The sequence below is a fragment of the Cyprinus carpio genome, chromosome B18, assembly GCF_018340385.1.
Source record: "Cyprinus carpio isolate SPL01 chromosome B18, ASM1834038v1, whole genome shotgun sequence".
In the NCBI taxonomy this organism is placed as follows: domain Eukaryota; kingdom Metazoa; phylum Chordata; class Actinopteri; order Cypriniformes; family Cyprinidae; genus Cyprinus; species Cyprinus carpio.
Window position 1 is genome coordinate 13052589 of NC_056614.1, and position 17395 is coordinate 13069983.

General features: G+C 38.8%; 2 protein-coding genes across 4 annotated transcripts; one reads left to right on the forward strand and one right to left on the reverse strand.

Annotated features, from left to right (window-relative positions):
• Positions 1-986: 986 nt before the first annotated feature.
• LOC109073036 (homeobox protein SIX5-like) lies at positions 987-5650 on the reverse strand. Its single transcript, XM_019089220.2, has 3 exons — positions 4805-5650; positions 1896-3373; positions 987-1805 (listed from the first exon to the last, which is right to left on the reverse strand). Exons 1-3 carry the CDS (start codon positions 5494-5496, stop codon positions 1102-1104), a joined length of 2874 nt encoding a protein of 957 aa, XP_018944765.1. The 5' UTR covers positions 5497-5650; the 3' UTR covers positions 987-1101.
• Positions 5651-7184: 1534 nt separating this feature from the next.
• On the forward strand, positions 7185-17275 carry LOC109073039 (tubulin-folding cofactor B). Of its 3 annotated transcripts, none has more exons than XM_042743904.1 (7): positions 7185-7342; positions 7549-7711; positions 12547-12690; positions 14289-14385; positions 14849-15040; positions 15824-15896; positions 16025-17275. In XM_042743904.1, the coding sequence occupies exons 2-7, from the start codon at positions 7592-7594 to the stop codon at positions 16137-16139; spliced, it is 741 nt and encodes a 246-aa protein (XP_042599838.1). In that variant the 5' UTR covers positions 7185-7342; positions 7549-7591; the 3' UTR covers positions 16140-17275. The 3 variants fall into 3 exon arrangements, with proteins under 3 accessions (XP_042599838.1, XP_042599837.1, XP_042599836.1); XM_042743903.1 differs by having other exon boundaries at positions 7198-7401; XM_042743902.1 differs by having other exon boundaries at positions 7198-7386.
• The last annotated feature ends 120 nt before the right edge of the window (positions 17276-17395 follow it).

Here is a 17395-nt window from a genome sequence, read left to right on the forward strand (position 1 = left end):
AAACTCAATGGTTTAAACCAATATCAATTATCTATCATACTACAAGTATAGGATTTCCACGGTCAGTTTAGTGTGCCATCATAAATTTACGCTGCTAGATACAGTATAAATGGAATATAAAACAACATAGAGTGCTTCACTGTGTGTTCGAAGTGTAATGTCAACAAATCAGACAAATGCATCTACTCACCTATAAAAGGTAATTAAGCCAATTGAACTTTAAAGCAAAAAACAATTAAAACGGCACCAGAACTGAGCAGTGAAGATATAGCATATCCAATGTAGCTGTCACAGGCACATTTAAAGGTTAGTTTGTCAACCAAGTCTTGTCTTCCACCCAGTGTTGTGAGTTTACTGAAATGTGATTTCCTTCTCCCAGTGCAGGGTGCTGTCGGTGCATCCAGGTATCTTTGGGAGCCACCTGTGCAGGATGTCTGACAGGATGACTAGCTCATGTTCAGACTCATTTCATACTTAGATTTGAGCTGATTTATTGAGCTCCTGTTTTGTGACCAGCATTAACATGTACCTCTATTATATTGTCTCTCAGAGGGAAACCTAATATGACTTGTTTCTCTTCTTAAAAGATAAAAGTACTTGTCAGAGTCATTTAATCTATAAAACTGAGAATTAACAAAAATGTAAGGCACAAAAGAAGGCATTCCCACATGCTCTTCACTCCTAGATAAAACAAATTGATTGCCTCTGACATATTAGTGCCTTTTTACCACTTAGGGAGTCATGTAAGTCCTTGTAACATGCCTCAAGCTCTGCGTATCATCAAAAAAGGGCTAACATGTAGACACAGCCTTAGATTCCTAGAGGTTACGCAAATGTCCTCTGTGACAAAATGGTAGTGCCTTCCCTCTACTGTAGTTAAACCTCTATGGTCATGCCCTTGCTAAATATATAGTTTTCACAAATGAATTCCATATATAAACGAGAGGTTCTTTTCTATATTTAGTTTTCTTAAAACTCCATCCAAACCTCTGAGGTCATAAATCATAGTTCCTCGCACTTCTGGGACACGGTCAAATGCAAGTCTTGCAGTTTGAGATTTAACATTAACTGCATCTAGTAGTTTGTCAGAAGCATTAGTGATTACAAACCCAGATCATCATCCACAGGGACAGACTGAAGTTGTGTCAGAATTTTCGAGTCCCCATCCATGTCCTCCACCTCATCCAGTTGAGAATCTCTCTCTACATCTTCGCCTGGAGGAGGAGTGCCCAACAGTAGGGATTCTCCTCCTGGCAATCCTAACAAAGCAGGGTCCTCTGGAAGATCTCCTTTCCCACGCATGTCAAATAATGTCAGACCAGCAGAGGAGGACAGCGGGACAGGGCTCCAGGCTAGCTGGGAGAGTTGGTGGCCAGTTGCCACACCGCTACATATTGGACTGAGTGGGAGCATGCTATCAGGGCTAAGGGTCTGCTGGAATTGTAGGACACTTGTAGGAGTGGGAGTGCTAGAAGAGTCTGGGGTGTCAGGAGAGGCTCCTGGGGTTGGGTTGGCAATTGTTCCTGGCTCAGGGCTGCAGTAAAGTGTAGAGGAGCCAACAAACCCCAAAGGAGATGATTGTAGTGAATTTGAGGTTAGAGCAGTGAGTGAAGGTGCTGGTTGATTTTCAAGTGGATGTACAGGTGAGGTTTGAGGATCAAGGGTATTTGAGACCAAATTGTCTGGGACGGACTTGACAGGCATGCTGGCGAACTGGATACCAGCTGGGATAGTGAGGATGAGTTTGCCATTTTGAACACTTAGGATGGGGCTGCCCCCAATGCCACCTGCTAGTAGGATGTTGCCTGGAGACAAAAAAAAAACAGAATAAATGCATTTCAGAACCAAACAAACAACTGTTTTCCACTCCTGATGAAATTATTTTTGTGACCTACCTGGAGAGGCAGAAGGTAACTGAATCACCCCAGAGTTGAGAAGCTGAACACCTGGGATGGTACCAGTAGGGACACTCTGAGGAGGCCCTATTGGACTAAGGCGTATTGGTCCTTGGGCAACACTCAATCCTGTTCCAGATCCAGAGGTCAGAATCTGGAAAGCACCTCCAGGGGACGGAATGGAGAGAGATGGTGTTCCTGGGACCACCTGAGGAAAGGACAGGGTTCCAGTTGGAGTTCCCGCAATGGATGACACAGGCATAAGTTGGGGCAGTGACAGGGGGACCAGCTGAGGTTGGCCCGAGTCTTTGGTTTGGGATATGGGCACAACTTGAGTCGGCGAGGAGATGGGAATGACTTGTGTTCCCATGGAGGTCTGTATTTGTGGAAGGGTATGTGAAGTAGATTCGTCTCCTAGCTGAGGTGTAAGCACTTGTGTAATCTGCCCATCAGCCATCTGGGGGAGTGATAAAGCACTACTGGTGCTTAATGTGTTCGAGCCATTTTGGGGGTGTGCTTGTGCAAATCTTGGACCAATGTGCAAGGTCTGTGTCTGAAAATGAGGAATAGGGACTTGGGGTAACTGTGAATTGACCGGGGAGACTGGAACAAGCTGGGGGCAGGATGACACTGTGGCCCCAGATGGATGCTGCATCAGTTGAGAAACTGGAATGCCCTGTATTGATGGAACCACCTGGGGTAAAGACAGCACCTGAGTGCTAGAGATGGAGCTGCGAATTGGTGACTGAGACTCGGCTTTTCCTATTACAACAATTTCAGGTGGCTGTGTGGGCAGTAGTGGCACCATGGGACTGGAGATGACTGAACTCATGGAGCCAGTTGTTGATGCAGGAATACTATTTGGGACCAGTGCCACCGAAGAAAGAGATGTGGGAGAGATGACAGAAGTAGAGATGATGGGTGAGGTCACTGAGTTTGTAAGCAGTGACTGAGTGTTATCTGGATTCTTCAAGGCCTCTGGAAGACTGATGAAATCCAATGGAGAGACGTTGCTGCTGGCTGTTTTTGCATCCTCGCTGAGCGAGAGAGGTATTGTGTTAGTTAGACTGGCTTGGGGATTCAGAACCACAGTGGGCAGGCTGCCTTGGGCCTCTATATCATTGATGCCCCGGTCATCTTTGGGGATTACTTGAGCTCCATTTAGTAGCAATGGTGCATTAGCTGTAACAGGACTGAGAGTGACTGTGTGGCCATCGCTCAGTGTCAGCCCATTGATGATGACCCCCGTTCCTGCCCCTGAGAGTATAGGGCTCCCATTGAGCAGCAGTGGATGAGAGCTTGTAAGGAATCCCCCGGTGCTGTTGAGAATAAGCTGACCAGTACTGCAAGGAGCCCCAGAGAGTGATATAAGAGAAGCATTTGAGCTGCCTGTCTCTTGAGCAGCAGGTTTGTCAGCAATATCATCCAGATCTCCCTTGCTGGCTTCATCTTCTGTACTGTGGTTTCCATCAGATTCACTAAAGAAAAGACAGAAACATTTGGTCAAAATTCTAAATGTAGTCTCCATGAATGTCTACCATCAATCATCCAAAACATTTTTGACAGCTCTTTCAATAGAGAAACCTAAATTATTTACAAACCAGACCCAGTGAAGCTTGTGGTTCAACAGAAACCAGCTAACTTGCAGCACATATGGTCACTGACACTCTTGTAGTTGCAAACATTAAAATTAATTCTTAAATTTAGCCAACCTGTCACCATGTGCATGTGCTTCAGTGAGCAAATTACAGAAAAAAAACATACATGTACATTATTAACGGCTGCTGAATATTGTTCTAACATCTGACGCATAATGTTTTAGAAATGTATGTTAGATCAATAAAAACATATACTAGAAAATTTAATTGCATTTTTCCATTTTATTATATCTTGCTGATGAAAATACACACAATAGGCATCCATGTGCTTTTGGGAACAAGCATAATTGATATCATAATAACATTTAGATATTTTGGCTCCATTAATTCATGCCTCATGAACCAAATCGAAGTTAACTACATTTAACGTAATTATATTTGATAAAAACCTTTCCAAAATATTTGTGATAATTGTGTGAACATAGCAAGTTTCTCTTTTTATGCAGATAAACAATTTTAACAACATTTCCCTAAGTATTATATTCCTAACAAAATTGCAATTATATATATAATGGGGGCAGCAGATTCAAGTTGTGCTGCAGTGGTAATAAACATGTTTTAAAATATATAATTTCATTAAATTGAATGGGGGAAAACACACACAAAAACCTACGCTCTCTGATATATTTCTAATAAGAAATTCTAATACAAAGAAATTTCTAGTGTGGCTTACCTCTCCCAAGTACTACTCTTACATCTTAATGAAGCTTTTTTTTAACCAATGTCCTCTCTGCCCTGGCCTACAGAAAGACATTGTGGTGCAGTTCAGGAAACTGGAGCCACTCCTGGCGCCCCTATCTCACATTTCACAACAAAGCAACATGCTTTCAGCCATGTTTTAGACCTCCTTGTCATTTTCACTTGTCAGACACTTCATTTAACAATTAGAATGCATGGCAAATATTGACCAAATATTTAAGTTTTTCACGTCTGTATCTCCCATCTGTGCGCAAACTAAAAAAAAAATAAAAAGTTTCCTATATGCTCAAGGGTTTATTAAATAAAATAACCTATCATCTGCGACCCACTAGGCCTTTAATGAAGAGTTCCTACTGTGAGTGTAACAGCCTACACCAGACAGGGCAATCTGTTCAGAATCTGTCAAGGTGTTTAGTTTACACACTCGTTCTAGTGTAAACCTCGCACACAATAGTGGTTTGTTTACTGCTCTCTTCTCTCAGTTTGACTCGAGAATGTTTCTCTCGGGCCTGAGACAAATCACTGTTCACATACTTGATACAATGCGCTTACCTTTTGCTGTTGGTACCGGAGGGGGTCCGGTCCCTCTGCCGGCGATTCTTGAACCAGTTGCTGACTTGAGTCAAAGAAAGTCCGGTGACTTTGGCTAAATTCTTCTTCTCGACCGGGGTGGGATACCTGTTGATCAAATAACACTCCTTGAGAGCATTGCGCGACTTCTCCTTGAAGCAGTACACCGTCTCCTCTCCGTCCCAAATAGTTTTGGGCAAAGGAAACTTTTTGCGCAGTCGATATTTATCCACGGCGCCCAGACTGCGACCCCGGGACGTCTCAGCCTCCTTGTAGCGCGCCTTCAAGTAGAGGTCTTGAAGGAACCCATGGTTATTCGGGTGGAAGTCATGACTGTCCAGGATGGCGTACAACTTGTTGAACTCCTCCCGGTGGAAAGCAACCAGAGCCTGGGCCTTCAGTAGGGTCTCGTTGCCACGTAGCAGATCGGCCGAAGGAGGGATGGTGGAGAGGAATCTCCACAGGCGATCCACATTGCCCGCTTGCAGGAGCGCTTCGCACAGACACGCGACTTGATCGGTGGAAAAACTGAGCGCCGCGTTCTGGAAGCTTTGGAGCAGTTGTTCCGAAACTTCGTCCGGATCAATCTCCTCTTTCACTTTGGCTTCCTCTTGCGTGGACTCCTTCGGGCCGTTTTCAGTTTGTTCTGTGGACTCCAAAGACAAGGAAGCCATTTATTTTAACTTTTTTCTTTCAAGTTCCTCCTCCCTCCCTTTCTGTGTCTCTCTCCCATTCTCCCGCAGGCGAGTGAGCGCTGCTGCAGAGCGACGCGTCACGCCCCTGCGCTTCGTCAACCTCCCCCATCTAGACATCCACCGCCACAGGCCTGCTGCATTTCAATCTGGCTCCTTCATTACCATTGTGCAATCCTTCTTATCCAAACCACATTTGTCTCCCATTGAGAAACAAACAATACACAAGCCTCACAAGTTTTTGTTAGTGCATTTAACTGCTTTCAAACTCAATGGGGACGTGAAGATTTAATAAGACATAATTTGATTACATTTTTTTTATTCCATCCAACAACATATTGTCAAGTTGTATGCAAAATTTCATACAATCCTAAAAACTTCAATGAGTATGAAGGTTATTTTTAGAGACTGGAATTTCTTTAAAAGTTTGTTAAATCTATTGTGTCAATATCTATCTATCTATCTATCTATCTATCTATCTATCTATCTATCTATCTATCTATCTATCTATAGGCCTACCGAACACACTCCAAATTATGAAACTTACTGTAATGACCCCAAGCATGTCTGGAAGTCTTTGATCAATTTGAAGGTCAAATTTTGACATAAACCATATTTGATGTTTCACGACTGATTTGGTTTAGTGTCTATAGGAGACTTCACCTGAGACAACAGATGTTGTGAGATGTCCTGAGTTATATAATGAAACCAACATTGTGTGTGTGTGTGTGTGTGTGTGTGTGTGTGTGTGTGTGTGTGTTTCAAAACTTTGCATGCTGGATGGACAGGGAGAGTAAGGGTTTAAATGTGAAAGAGGACACGCACACCTGGAAGCAGATGGACAGAATGAGATGAGGCAGAGCTCTGTACCTCCATCTCATCCCTTTGCAAGAATGTAAACTTTGTTTTCAGGAAGGCAGGAGATCAGGCTATAGTCTGTCACCCCCATCCTACAACTTTCTATCCCCTCAGCCAATAACCCCCTAGCCCTTTGATCTTCTGCCTGTGCACACTTGCCTTTTAACATAACCAGTCATGTTTTGCAGTCAAGATGAGTAGCAGTTTTCAGAATTACTTTATTTGCCACTGCAGAGAGAGTTAAATGTGCCTTGGTTATCCTGTTGTATATATTTCTATACACTCAATGTGTATTTAAATTATTTAAGCTTCAAACCTATTTCAAAATGGGTCCAGTAAGGTCCAATTAGCTAAACTTAGTTTAAACAATTAATAATGATTGATACATTTCTTTTTACAGTATACTTATTAATTTGATTAACATTAGTTATTAAAAACACAACTTTTCATTTTAGTTCATGTTAGCTCAGGCCCATTAAATAATAGTAATATTCCTACTGCAAAACTAAACGTTTTTTGTGACATTTACTAGCAATTTCTGAATGAATTTCCTGTCGTGTGTTTTGAGCTTTATTGAGGCGTTTCTGAAACTCTAGCAGCATCGTGTGGAATACATTCAGTACTGCAAGCATGTGTTTATCATGCATCTCTGGGAGCGGTCTGCTTCAACAAAATGAATAGTGATTGGATAATAACCGTAGCACTGAACAGCCCGATTCGACAGAGTACGTTTTGTCCCGCCCACTGAAAGCCTGATAACGTTTTCCTATTGGTTGAATCCAAGGTCCCGCCCAATTGCCAATTTTTATTGGCTCAAAGGTCAATGTGGGTGGTTAGAAGCTTCCAGAATCTCGTGGTGTTGGCTTTGACGGAAGAGCTTTTCTTAGGAGCTGAAACACGAGGAAGATACACGGTTTTGTTGGTTTGAATTCTGAATACGGCCCTTAAAATATCGGATCGCGTGTAACTGGTGAGAAGTGAACGTGCTAACAGCTTGCTGAAGCAGTTAATAAAGTGAGAGCTTGTCACGTGAGTGCATGTAAATACTGGCTAGCCATAGCAACCAGCAAGATAGCAAACATTAAACCTTAAGTGAAATACAAAATGACAAAATAACTGTTCTGCGCGCATCTGTGTTTTGCTGCATGAATACCAAACACACCATTTGATTTTCAGCTCGACCGAACCAGCAGCACCAGAGCTCGGTTAGTAACGGAAGATGGACGGGAGCGTGACAGTCATCACCAACCCCACCGTGTCCGTGCGGGTCACCAGCACCGTCAGCGACTTCGAGGCGAACCGGAGATTCAACCGAGGAATAACGATCGCAGAGTTTAAGGTGCGGCTCATATACTATTGTCAAATAGCCAGACATGATATATGTCAGATATTACACTACATGTTATATTGTCTGTTGCAGAATTGAGTATGTGCAGCTTTGTTTTCTAAAAATGACCCGTGATATCTAGGACATGTTATGCTATTTATTTTCTTGTAAAACTGTAAAAGAGCTGGGTGTAGTGTCTTATTTAACCCTAAATCGGTCCTTTAGTAGGGTTTACGTTTTTGGTCCTTGGGGTCAGATCCCAAACTTTTACAGAGCGACCGCTTAAGGAAATATATATATATAATTAAAAATGTATGCATTTAGCAGACACTTTTATCCAAAGCGACTTACAGTGCATTCAGGCTATCAATTTTTACTTATCATGTGTTAATAAATAAATACATAAATAAAAAAAAAACAACATCATACATACATACATACATATATTATTATATATTTTAATGTATTATGTATATTATTATTATTATTATTATTATTTTATTTTTATTCATTTTATTTAAGTGAACATGCTTGTTCCATGTTGCATTTGTGCTCTAGTATCAGTCCTTTTATGTATGGAAATTTTTCAGATTTATGCCAGATTTGTTGATTTTATAGCCTGTGCCAATTTCTATAAAAAATGCTTTCTGTTGCAGTCGCACACATTTATTTGTGTTGAGATAGAAAGTTTGTTCCACTTTGCACTTATGCTCTAGGGCCAGACCTTTATTTAAATGTAGAAATTTTCAGATTTATACTGGATTTTTTTTAAATTTGACAAACAATATGAAAAAAAAAAAAAAAAAATTTCCCCCACTTCTCCCATTCATTTTCAATGTGGGGTCATTCATTTTCAATCTGTCCCCAAGGACATTAAACTGTAATTTTATATCTATTCATTTTTTACACACCTTTAGAACAACCAAATCCAGCCTTATTTAGGAAAAGTCACAGAGTCTCATGCCCCTGAGATGAAGGGAACCCTTTTTAAAAATGAAGGAAATTTCCAGTGGGGTCAGCTGGACCCTAGGGACAGATTGTGGAAATATGGTCAAATCACAGGCATGACATCACTGTTGCATGATATTTCTTTATCAGAATAACAGCATTTGTGGCTCTGTAATATGGAGCCCCTAAAGGGACATGATGTGTTAAAAATAAAAAAAAAAAGGTGTAAAAATTATATTTCAATGCTTTTGTCTACTCACAAAAAAAAAAAAAAAAAAAAAAAATCGCAGTCCCCTAGGAAACTGTGTCTTCTCTCATAAAAGTATTGCATTCCCCCAAAAAACTATACGAAACTTAAATTTCTCCAAAACATGTTGGATTTGTTTGCAAAATCTATGAAACAGAGTTTCGTACCATTTCATATTATTTCCACTGCAAATTTTGAAAGTGAAGGCAAAGTTTCTTGAGGGAACGGAATTATTTTGCGAGTAACAAAGTTTTTCTGGGAAATGTGAAAGTTTTGAAAGAGTTATTTATTTTATATATATATATATATATATGCTGATTGAATATAGTCAGACTAAATGTGCAAGAAAAAAGTTGTACAAGAGATGGTCACTGTGTCAGTACCCTTAAAAAATGATTTTATACATCAAAATCTAAAATATGAATATTAGTACTGCTGAGGTTTAATATGAACCCTTAATTAACTTCTTTGAACCATTTAGGGGTAAGTAAGGTGCACAATTAGGCTTTAAAGTTATTGCCCACGTGACAAGCTCTGGTACACATGAAGGTACAATAGCCGCTTTTCCACTGTCAGGCCAGTGTGAGCCAGTGCTTTAAATGGGCCGGGCGGTGCTAATAGCCCCGGACCTGTAGCACCAGGCCAAAATAGCGCTGAGTTTCCACCGTCGTGCCAGAAGCTCTGCTGTGCTTCACTAAAACCCGCCCTTTACACACCTCTCAGGAGCAACGTCATGCAAACTAGGGGTGTAATGATTCATCGATATGGATCGATATGATGTCTGACGATACGATGCATCGATGGCACAAGTAAAATATCGATATCTGTAATATAAATAGGCAGCTTATTTGGCACTGTCTACATTTTCACATAATGTCCGTCTATGTCAAACTCACGGATCAGGACTCGGTATAAGGACTGCCAAAGGCACAAGGTGAGCATAAAAGATGCTCGGGATTGTTTGTGGAACAGTCAAGCGCTGTGTGAGAAGTTTTCACCGCACACATCTGAAGCGCGTGCACGCACACAGACAGCCACATGCGCGAATACTAAATTGAGCTATCTTCCGCTTTTTTGTGCATGGATCAATAAATACATAATTACATCTAAATGCGCGTTTTGGAGAATATCCTAGTAAACCCAGTCGATTAGGCATATGTTTTAATGTTAACAGTTCAGAAAGAACAGGCATGTGTATATTAAATCCGTGCTTGCTGCTTAAAGTAAAAACAAACTAATAATAAATCTAATGCTGTCAAAGAAAAATACAAGTGCTCACTGCTTCTGACTAAATAACCTTTGTAACATCAAAAATGATTAATCTATTTTTACTTTTAAACAGTGAAGACTATGCAGTTATTTACATTTGATTATTACATTTCTGTAGCGTACCTTAAAAAATAATTTTAGACTGAGCTGAAAAACCTGAAAAGCAGTTTATTTAACTGTTTTAAAGTTTATTGAACTTGTGTCTTTGTTGTATTGTATTTATTAATTTGGTTACCTGTAGAAAAGATTTTTTTGCACTGAGCCCATAGTAGCAACAAGAATTGTTTGTCCAATTGTTTATTTTCTTTATTATATAAAAAAAATTGTGTAGGCTTAGTTTTTGTTGTTGTTGAATCTCCCAATTGAGGCACACAATGTGAAAATTTCAGATAAATGTTCATGTTAATTATTTTGGTTGCATTTGTGAGTTAATAAAAATGTAGTTGTATAATATCAATGTATCAATCGATATACTTCTGTATTGAATTGTAATCGTATCGTAGAAATTGGAGGTATCGGCAAATATCGTATCGCTGGGTATGAGAATTGATACGGTATCGTGACAAACCATCCGATTTACACCCCTAATGCAAATCCATCATTTCACCAACAAACAGAATTTATCAGAAAACTAATAAGAAATAAGTCACAATAAGGCTACGTTCACACTGCAGGCTGAAACGACCCAATTCCGATTTTTTTGCCTCTATGCGACCTGTATCTGATCTTTTCATGACAGTCTGAACGACACAGATCCGATCTTTTCAAATGTGACCCAGGCCACTTGTGGTCCTGAATCCGATACGTATGCGATCTTTTGAAATGCGACCTCCGTCTGAACGGCCAGGCCACATGTATCCGACCCGTACGTCATTGATACGCTACAAACGTCATAATTCTGCATTGAAGTAGGCGGGAACGAGAAGATAGAAGCCACTCACATCAGTATCCCAACACTCCTGGCTGCGACTCCGCACCCACACGTTTCTCTGTACCGACGTTGCTAACACTGCTCCACAAAACGCCATGGCCAAAAACCTTGCTCTCCTCCTCCTTTTTAATTTTCTTCTTAAAACGAGAAGATTGTATTTGTGCTGGCTCCGTTGGGAAAATAACTTTAATATTGCAAAAAGAGCTCCGCTGTTGCCTACACTGTTGTTGACATCCATGTTTAACGTTAGCTACTTCCGCAAACAACGAGTGACGTCGTTGGCCGTGGAGTACTCTTCTGTGCATGCGGGTCACTTCTGGGTCATTTCACGTTCACACAGGAGATCACAAAAGGTGGCATTTAATTGAAATTGTGAACGGCCTTGCAAAAAAATCAAATTTTTTCAAAAAATCGGAATTGAGCATTAAGCCCTGCAGTTTGAACGTAGCCTAAGTCAACAAACGGCCGGTTTTATCATGTTCGTTTTGTGAACTAGCGTGATTACAAAACGAACATAAAACCGGCCATTTATTTGCATGCTTTATTTAGTTTTTTAATCCAAAAGCATCGGTGTTTTACTATAATAAGTGATACATTGATCATAATGAATTAATTTATCAGGATTTAAGATTAGTCACACAGAAATAAAGCATTATGAACATAGCCTGCTATTCATTCAAAGTGGGTTTCTGTTTATTTGTGGTCACATACATCACATTTAGAAAGAATTAAAATTTCTATATTTTTATAAAAGGTCCCGAACAAAAAACATTATTATATTTTAATGACATAGGCTACGCGGAGCTAAACTCGAGACGAGACTTATGACAGATAAAATATGTTACTAAATAAATACACGATTGTGATATACAGTATATGAAGCTGAGCTCTGATTTCTTCAAGTGGTGACGTTAATGGCTAGCGTGCATAGTGTTTTGCATCGCTTATAAATATTTCTGACCTTGTATGGTGATTATAATCCATATCGGATCAAGTTATTTGTATGGTTATTTTATTACTTATAGTGTGTTTTTATATCAACTTATTTTAAAAAGTTTTTAATGGTGGTGTTATAGCTGTGGCTTTCTGAAATGATCCGTGGCGCTGATGCTCTCCAGACGCGGAGAAACTCCACCTTTGTTCATGACCACTCCTCTAGCCCCAGCTGGCCCGCTTTGGCCCAAGGTTTTTGTTGGGGGGGCAAAAAAACCCGGGCCGTTGGCCCCGAGGAAGCACCGACTAGGCACGATCAAGCTCCGGAAGTGACAGTGGAAACACGACTGGCCTTGGCACACACTAGCACGCACGCTTTTGGCCCAACAGTGGAAACCAGCTAATTTTTCTATATTTTTTGTGTATAACATCACAGGTCATCAAACTGTGAGGGTCTTTTTGGAATCATATTGATGCTATAGTTTATTTAATAGTTTAATTTGTATGTTTGTTTTTCAGAGTAAACTGGAGCTGATTGTGGGCACCCCAGCTGCCTTTATGGACCTTGAGCTATTTAGCACTTCAGACAAGTTCTTACAGAAGCTAGACAACAATGAAGCGCTGCTCGGCTCCTATCATGTGGATGATGACTGCAGAATACATGTGGGTATTGAATTTTTCTGACACCCCAGCTACACAGAAAACAAGTGACATGACAAAATTTAAGCAATGTGAGATGATGATTTCTAGAGCTTCAGAATTCCACTATTTTGATAACACAGGGTGTCCACTGGTCCTTAAAAAGTCTTAAAATGTCTTAACAATTTCCTAATAAAAGGCCTTAAAAAGTCTTTAAATGTCTTAAATTCAGATTCAATAGGTCTTAAATATTTTTGGTCACACATTGAACAGACCAAAGATTTTTTTCTTTCCCCGTGGTAGTTACTGCATCATCAGACAGAACTACCTTCTTTTTTTTATATAATGTTCTCAATAATAATAACAATAATAATAAAAATATAGGTCTAGCTACAGCTAGCTGACCAGCCTTCTAGTTTGTTTAATTTTTTTTATTTTTTTTTTTTACTTACCTAACCAGACAAATAGCCTGACTAAAATTTAAGTGACAAAAAAATAACCATCATTGAAACGCAATAATGATTCAGATTTTATTACATTCAGTGTAAACAGCGATTGATAATGTATTTCTGGTATCAAGGTCACGCTGTTGAGGCTCATGCTGTCTGTCTCTTTGTGAGAGACTTCAAAACAAATGAGCGTAACAGCACACACACAAAAAAAAATCGAAATGTTTATTCATAATATGATATAGTTAAGTAACATCTTGACAAGGGAGCTATTTTGTTGAATAATTAAACAATTGCAAATGTCACATTGACAAGTAAAGTAGTCAGGTAGTTATTGTTACTTACATTTTAGAGACAATATTTACAGTTTTTGTTCTATTTCTACAACGAAAATAGTTCCAAACAAAGATCACAGCAGAAGTATTAAACATTCTCAAAGCAACACTCTGCTGTGTTTTGTTACTGAATGATTCCGTGTTTTGAACGAATCAGTTGAATGACTCAATGACTCACTCATTAAGTGACTTACCACCATCTACTAGTGATTAAGTGTGTTTAAAAGTATGCACCCACCCCAACATTTCTTATTTGTATATCCAAAAATGTATTTAAAACATCAATCTCATAACATTAATGCAGTTGTAATTTTGCAGTGTAAATTATTTAATCTGATTGGTAACAGCCCTGTAGTGTATATTGAATTTGATCAATCGTAATAACTTGACATGAAAGATGATGCATAAATTTAAAAAAGGTTGAAAAAGATCTTTGTAAAGGTTAAAAAAAAGAAATGCAGATTTAAGTATGTAAAGGCTGATGAAACACTGAAAATATTGCTTCAGAATAAATTGTTTACACCACCAAAAATCTTGGTGATGCAGTACGTTTGTGGGGATATTCTGTATGGAATATTGTCTGCTGATATGAAAAGTTCACAGTATATCATAGTAATAAATATAATTTATGACACCGATTATATTTTGTTTTCTTTTTACATTAAACACATTAAATATTACATATGTATGTAACATAATGTGTTTCCATTACAGGATTAGGTCTTAAATTTCATATAAGGTGGTATTAAAAAGGTCTTAAAAAGTTTTAATTAAATTTGTTCATATGTAGCATTAATAAAGATGGAATTTTTATGTTTTAGTGTTGTTTTCTGTGCAGGTGACAGACTGCAGTGGTACGCAAAGCGGGGAGTTCACTGATTTGTCAAAGGTTGAGAAATTTGAGATCTCTGATGAAGCCTATGAAAAAAGGGCAGGTAATCCAAATATCTTTAATAATCAAATTTCAGCCTGCTACACATTTGTTGAGTGATTTAATTTATAGCAACTTATAGTGACTGTACAAATAGTTGAGCTGTGATTTACGGTAACCTCCAAAAGAAATTTAAATAGAGACATGTCATGTCTTCCTTATTGTGACGTACATCTGAGTTAAATGGACTTTTGAAAATGGGGAAAAAATTTAGAACAGGGTTCTATCAATTGGTTGTTGATTGGATGGAGGCAGATCGATTAAATGTGAGCTTGCGTCAGTTGTAAGAAAGGGGCAGGTTTTAACATTTTGATTAAAAATTTAAATAAAAATAGTTTCACTGTGTTAGACAGTGAGGTACAAGTGTTTCAGTAAGTAGAAGTACAAATGGTTGATTTTGATTGTACATATAATAAGTGCTTTTATAATTAATGTAAGCAAATAATCCAACTTTTCTTTTTTGTCAGACTCGATACGGAACTTCAAGAAGAATATGAAGTTAGGTCGATTTAATGAGGAAAACAGGGCCAAGCAAGAAGAGGCTCTTGCTAAGAAAGAAGAGGAAGAGAAGGCGGCTGCTGAATCCATTGCTGTTGGGAACCGCTGCAAAGTTCAAGTTCCTGGGCAACCTACCAAGATTGGCACTGTTATGTTTGTTGGTAAGCTTACCCTCATTTTCATATAATACCTCTCAGATTAAGGCTTTGTTTGTGCTGTTTACATGACCTGGTTTAATCGCATCTGCTGCTCTGATTTACCACTTGAATGTTGCATGCACTTGTAATAATGAAAAGAAAAGTAATTAATATAATCAGTTTACATCTAATTTTGATATAGATTTAAATTGTGCGTGATGCTTTTCAGAAGGCAGTTAACTCAGTGAACTTCTTACACGCCATCCTGACCTGGGTCTTTTGTTTTGTTTTGTTTTTTTTTTCCCATATGTGGCCCTGGAGCACAAAACCAGTCTTAAGTCGCTGGGGTATATTTTTAGCAATAGCCAAAAAGACATTGTATGGTTCAAAATTATCAATTTTTCTTTTATGCCAAAAAGCATTAGGAAATTAAGTAAAGATCATGTTCCATGAAGATATTTAGTAAATTTTCTAATGTAAATATATAAAAACTTTTATTTTTTGATTAGGAATATGCATAGCTAAGACTTCATTTGGAAAACTTTAAAGGCGATTTTCTCAGTATTTTATGTTTTTGCACCCTCAGATTCCAGATTTTCAAATAGTTGTATCTCGGCCAAATATTGTCCGATCCTAATAAACCGTACATCAATGGAAAGCTTATTTATTCAGCTTTCAGGTGATGTATAAATCTCTATTTTAAAAAATTGACACTTAAGACTGGTTTTGTGGTCCAGGGTCACATATTTTTATTCCTGTGTTTTCCAACGATATTCAGTGAGGCTTAAATGCTTTCTTTGTTTTCAGGTACAGTAGATTTCAAACCAGGCTACTGGGTTGGTGTGAAATATGATGAGCCGCTGGGGAAGAATGATGGCAGGTCAGTGCATGCACAAGTTATTTATGTTTATGAATAATACCAGCATGTGTCTGAAAATGACTAATGTGACCCTTACATGAACCTTCTGAGAAAGTCTAACTGATGCGTTATGTTTGTCTTGATTTTAGTGTGAATGGGAAACATTATTTTAAGTGTGAGCCAAAATATGGCGCCTTCGTGAAGCCCCTCTCAGTAACTGTGGGAGACTTCCCTGAAGAGGACTATGGTTTGGATGAGATGTAAGACTTACCTGATGAGCAGATCCTCTTTCTTCCAGAGGTTTGGCTCCATGCAGTGAGACATTGCTGCAGTAGATGGTTTTTTGTCGTCAATGCAGATCATTTTGTTTTATGCTGGTCTGGAAGAGATCAGTGAAAATCACCTTATTTTCCTGCAGTCAAACTCAAGGAATGATCTTAAACAACATCTGTGCCTTGGCGACTAGAAGTAACTAGTAAGGTAAAAGTGAGAACACCAGCCAAGGTCGGAGTAAAGAGAAGCATTCGCTTGCATGTTGATTGTTCATTATTGAATTCCAAAGTTCTGCAGCTAATTTGAGCCCAGATCGAATAATTTTACTTCAAACAAAACCAACCAACCACAACAGAAAATGTTCTTCACGTTTTTGCAGTTCTGTGCACATTGTATTGTATAAATGTCATTTGTACTAATGAATTCCTCCTTTTCTGCAGCCGATTACATTCTTTTGCCTCAATATGACTGTGTTTTAGAGTATCAGTCCCTCATTCTCTTTGGCACTTTAGCGAGTAGCTCACTAATGAGATGTGTAATGTAGAATACATGGCCAGAGTTTTTCCATGGTTCTGTATTTTCAGTGTAAATTACAGAAATGTGACGAAGTCTTTTGTGTGTGTGTGTATGTGTGAAAATGGGCATGTAAGCATTTTCATGCATATCGAATTTATGCTTTTCAGAAAGGCCTAATGTTTTTATGGAATTCTGTTTAGTAAAATCTGTTTCAAAGAAATCCATGTGCCAATTTTGGACATCCTGCAGACATGTGCCCAAACTGTCTTTTTGTTTTTTTTACTGCCTTAATACATAGCATGGGCCTCATGTTGTGGTGAAAAACACTGATGTTGGAGATAGATGTGCAACTCTTTCATCCTTTACTCGATGCTTACATTAAGTGGCCGTAATTTCGAAAAAACAAAGTATTTTTGTTTTTGATATTGTTTTGACAAACAGTCAAACCATTTGCGAAGAAAGTACAATTGAATATATCATTTATCAAAAACGTGGCCATCGGATTTCTGGCTCCACTGATCGTGCCTGGGTGCACTTAAGTTTTTGTAAATGTATTTCGATTTCCCCTCCAGACTGTGATGCTCTGCAAAAATAAAATGAATTTCAAATCACTTGCTTGGACATTATTACTTTCAAAACTTAGACAATAATGTTATATTAGATATGCGGGCGAGCGCCTGCTTTTTACAGTACACCTTCACTCTCTCTCTCTCTCTCTCTCTCTCTCTCTC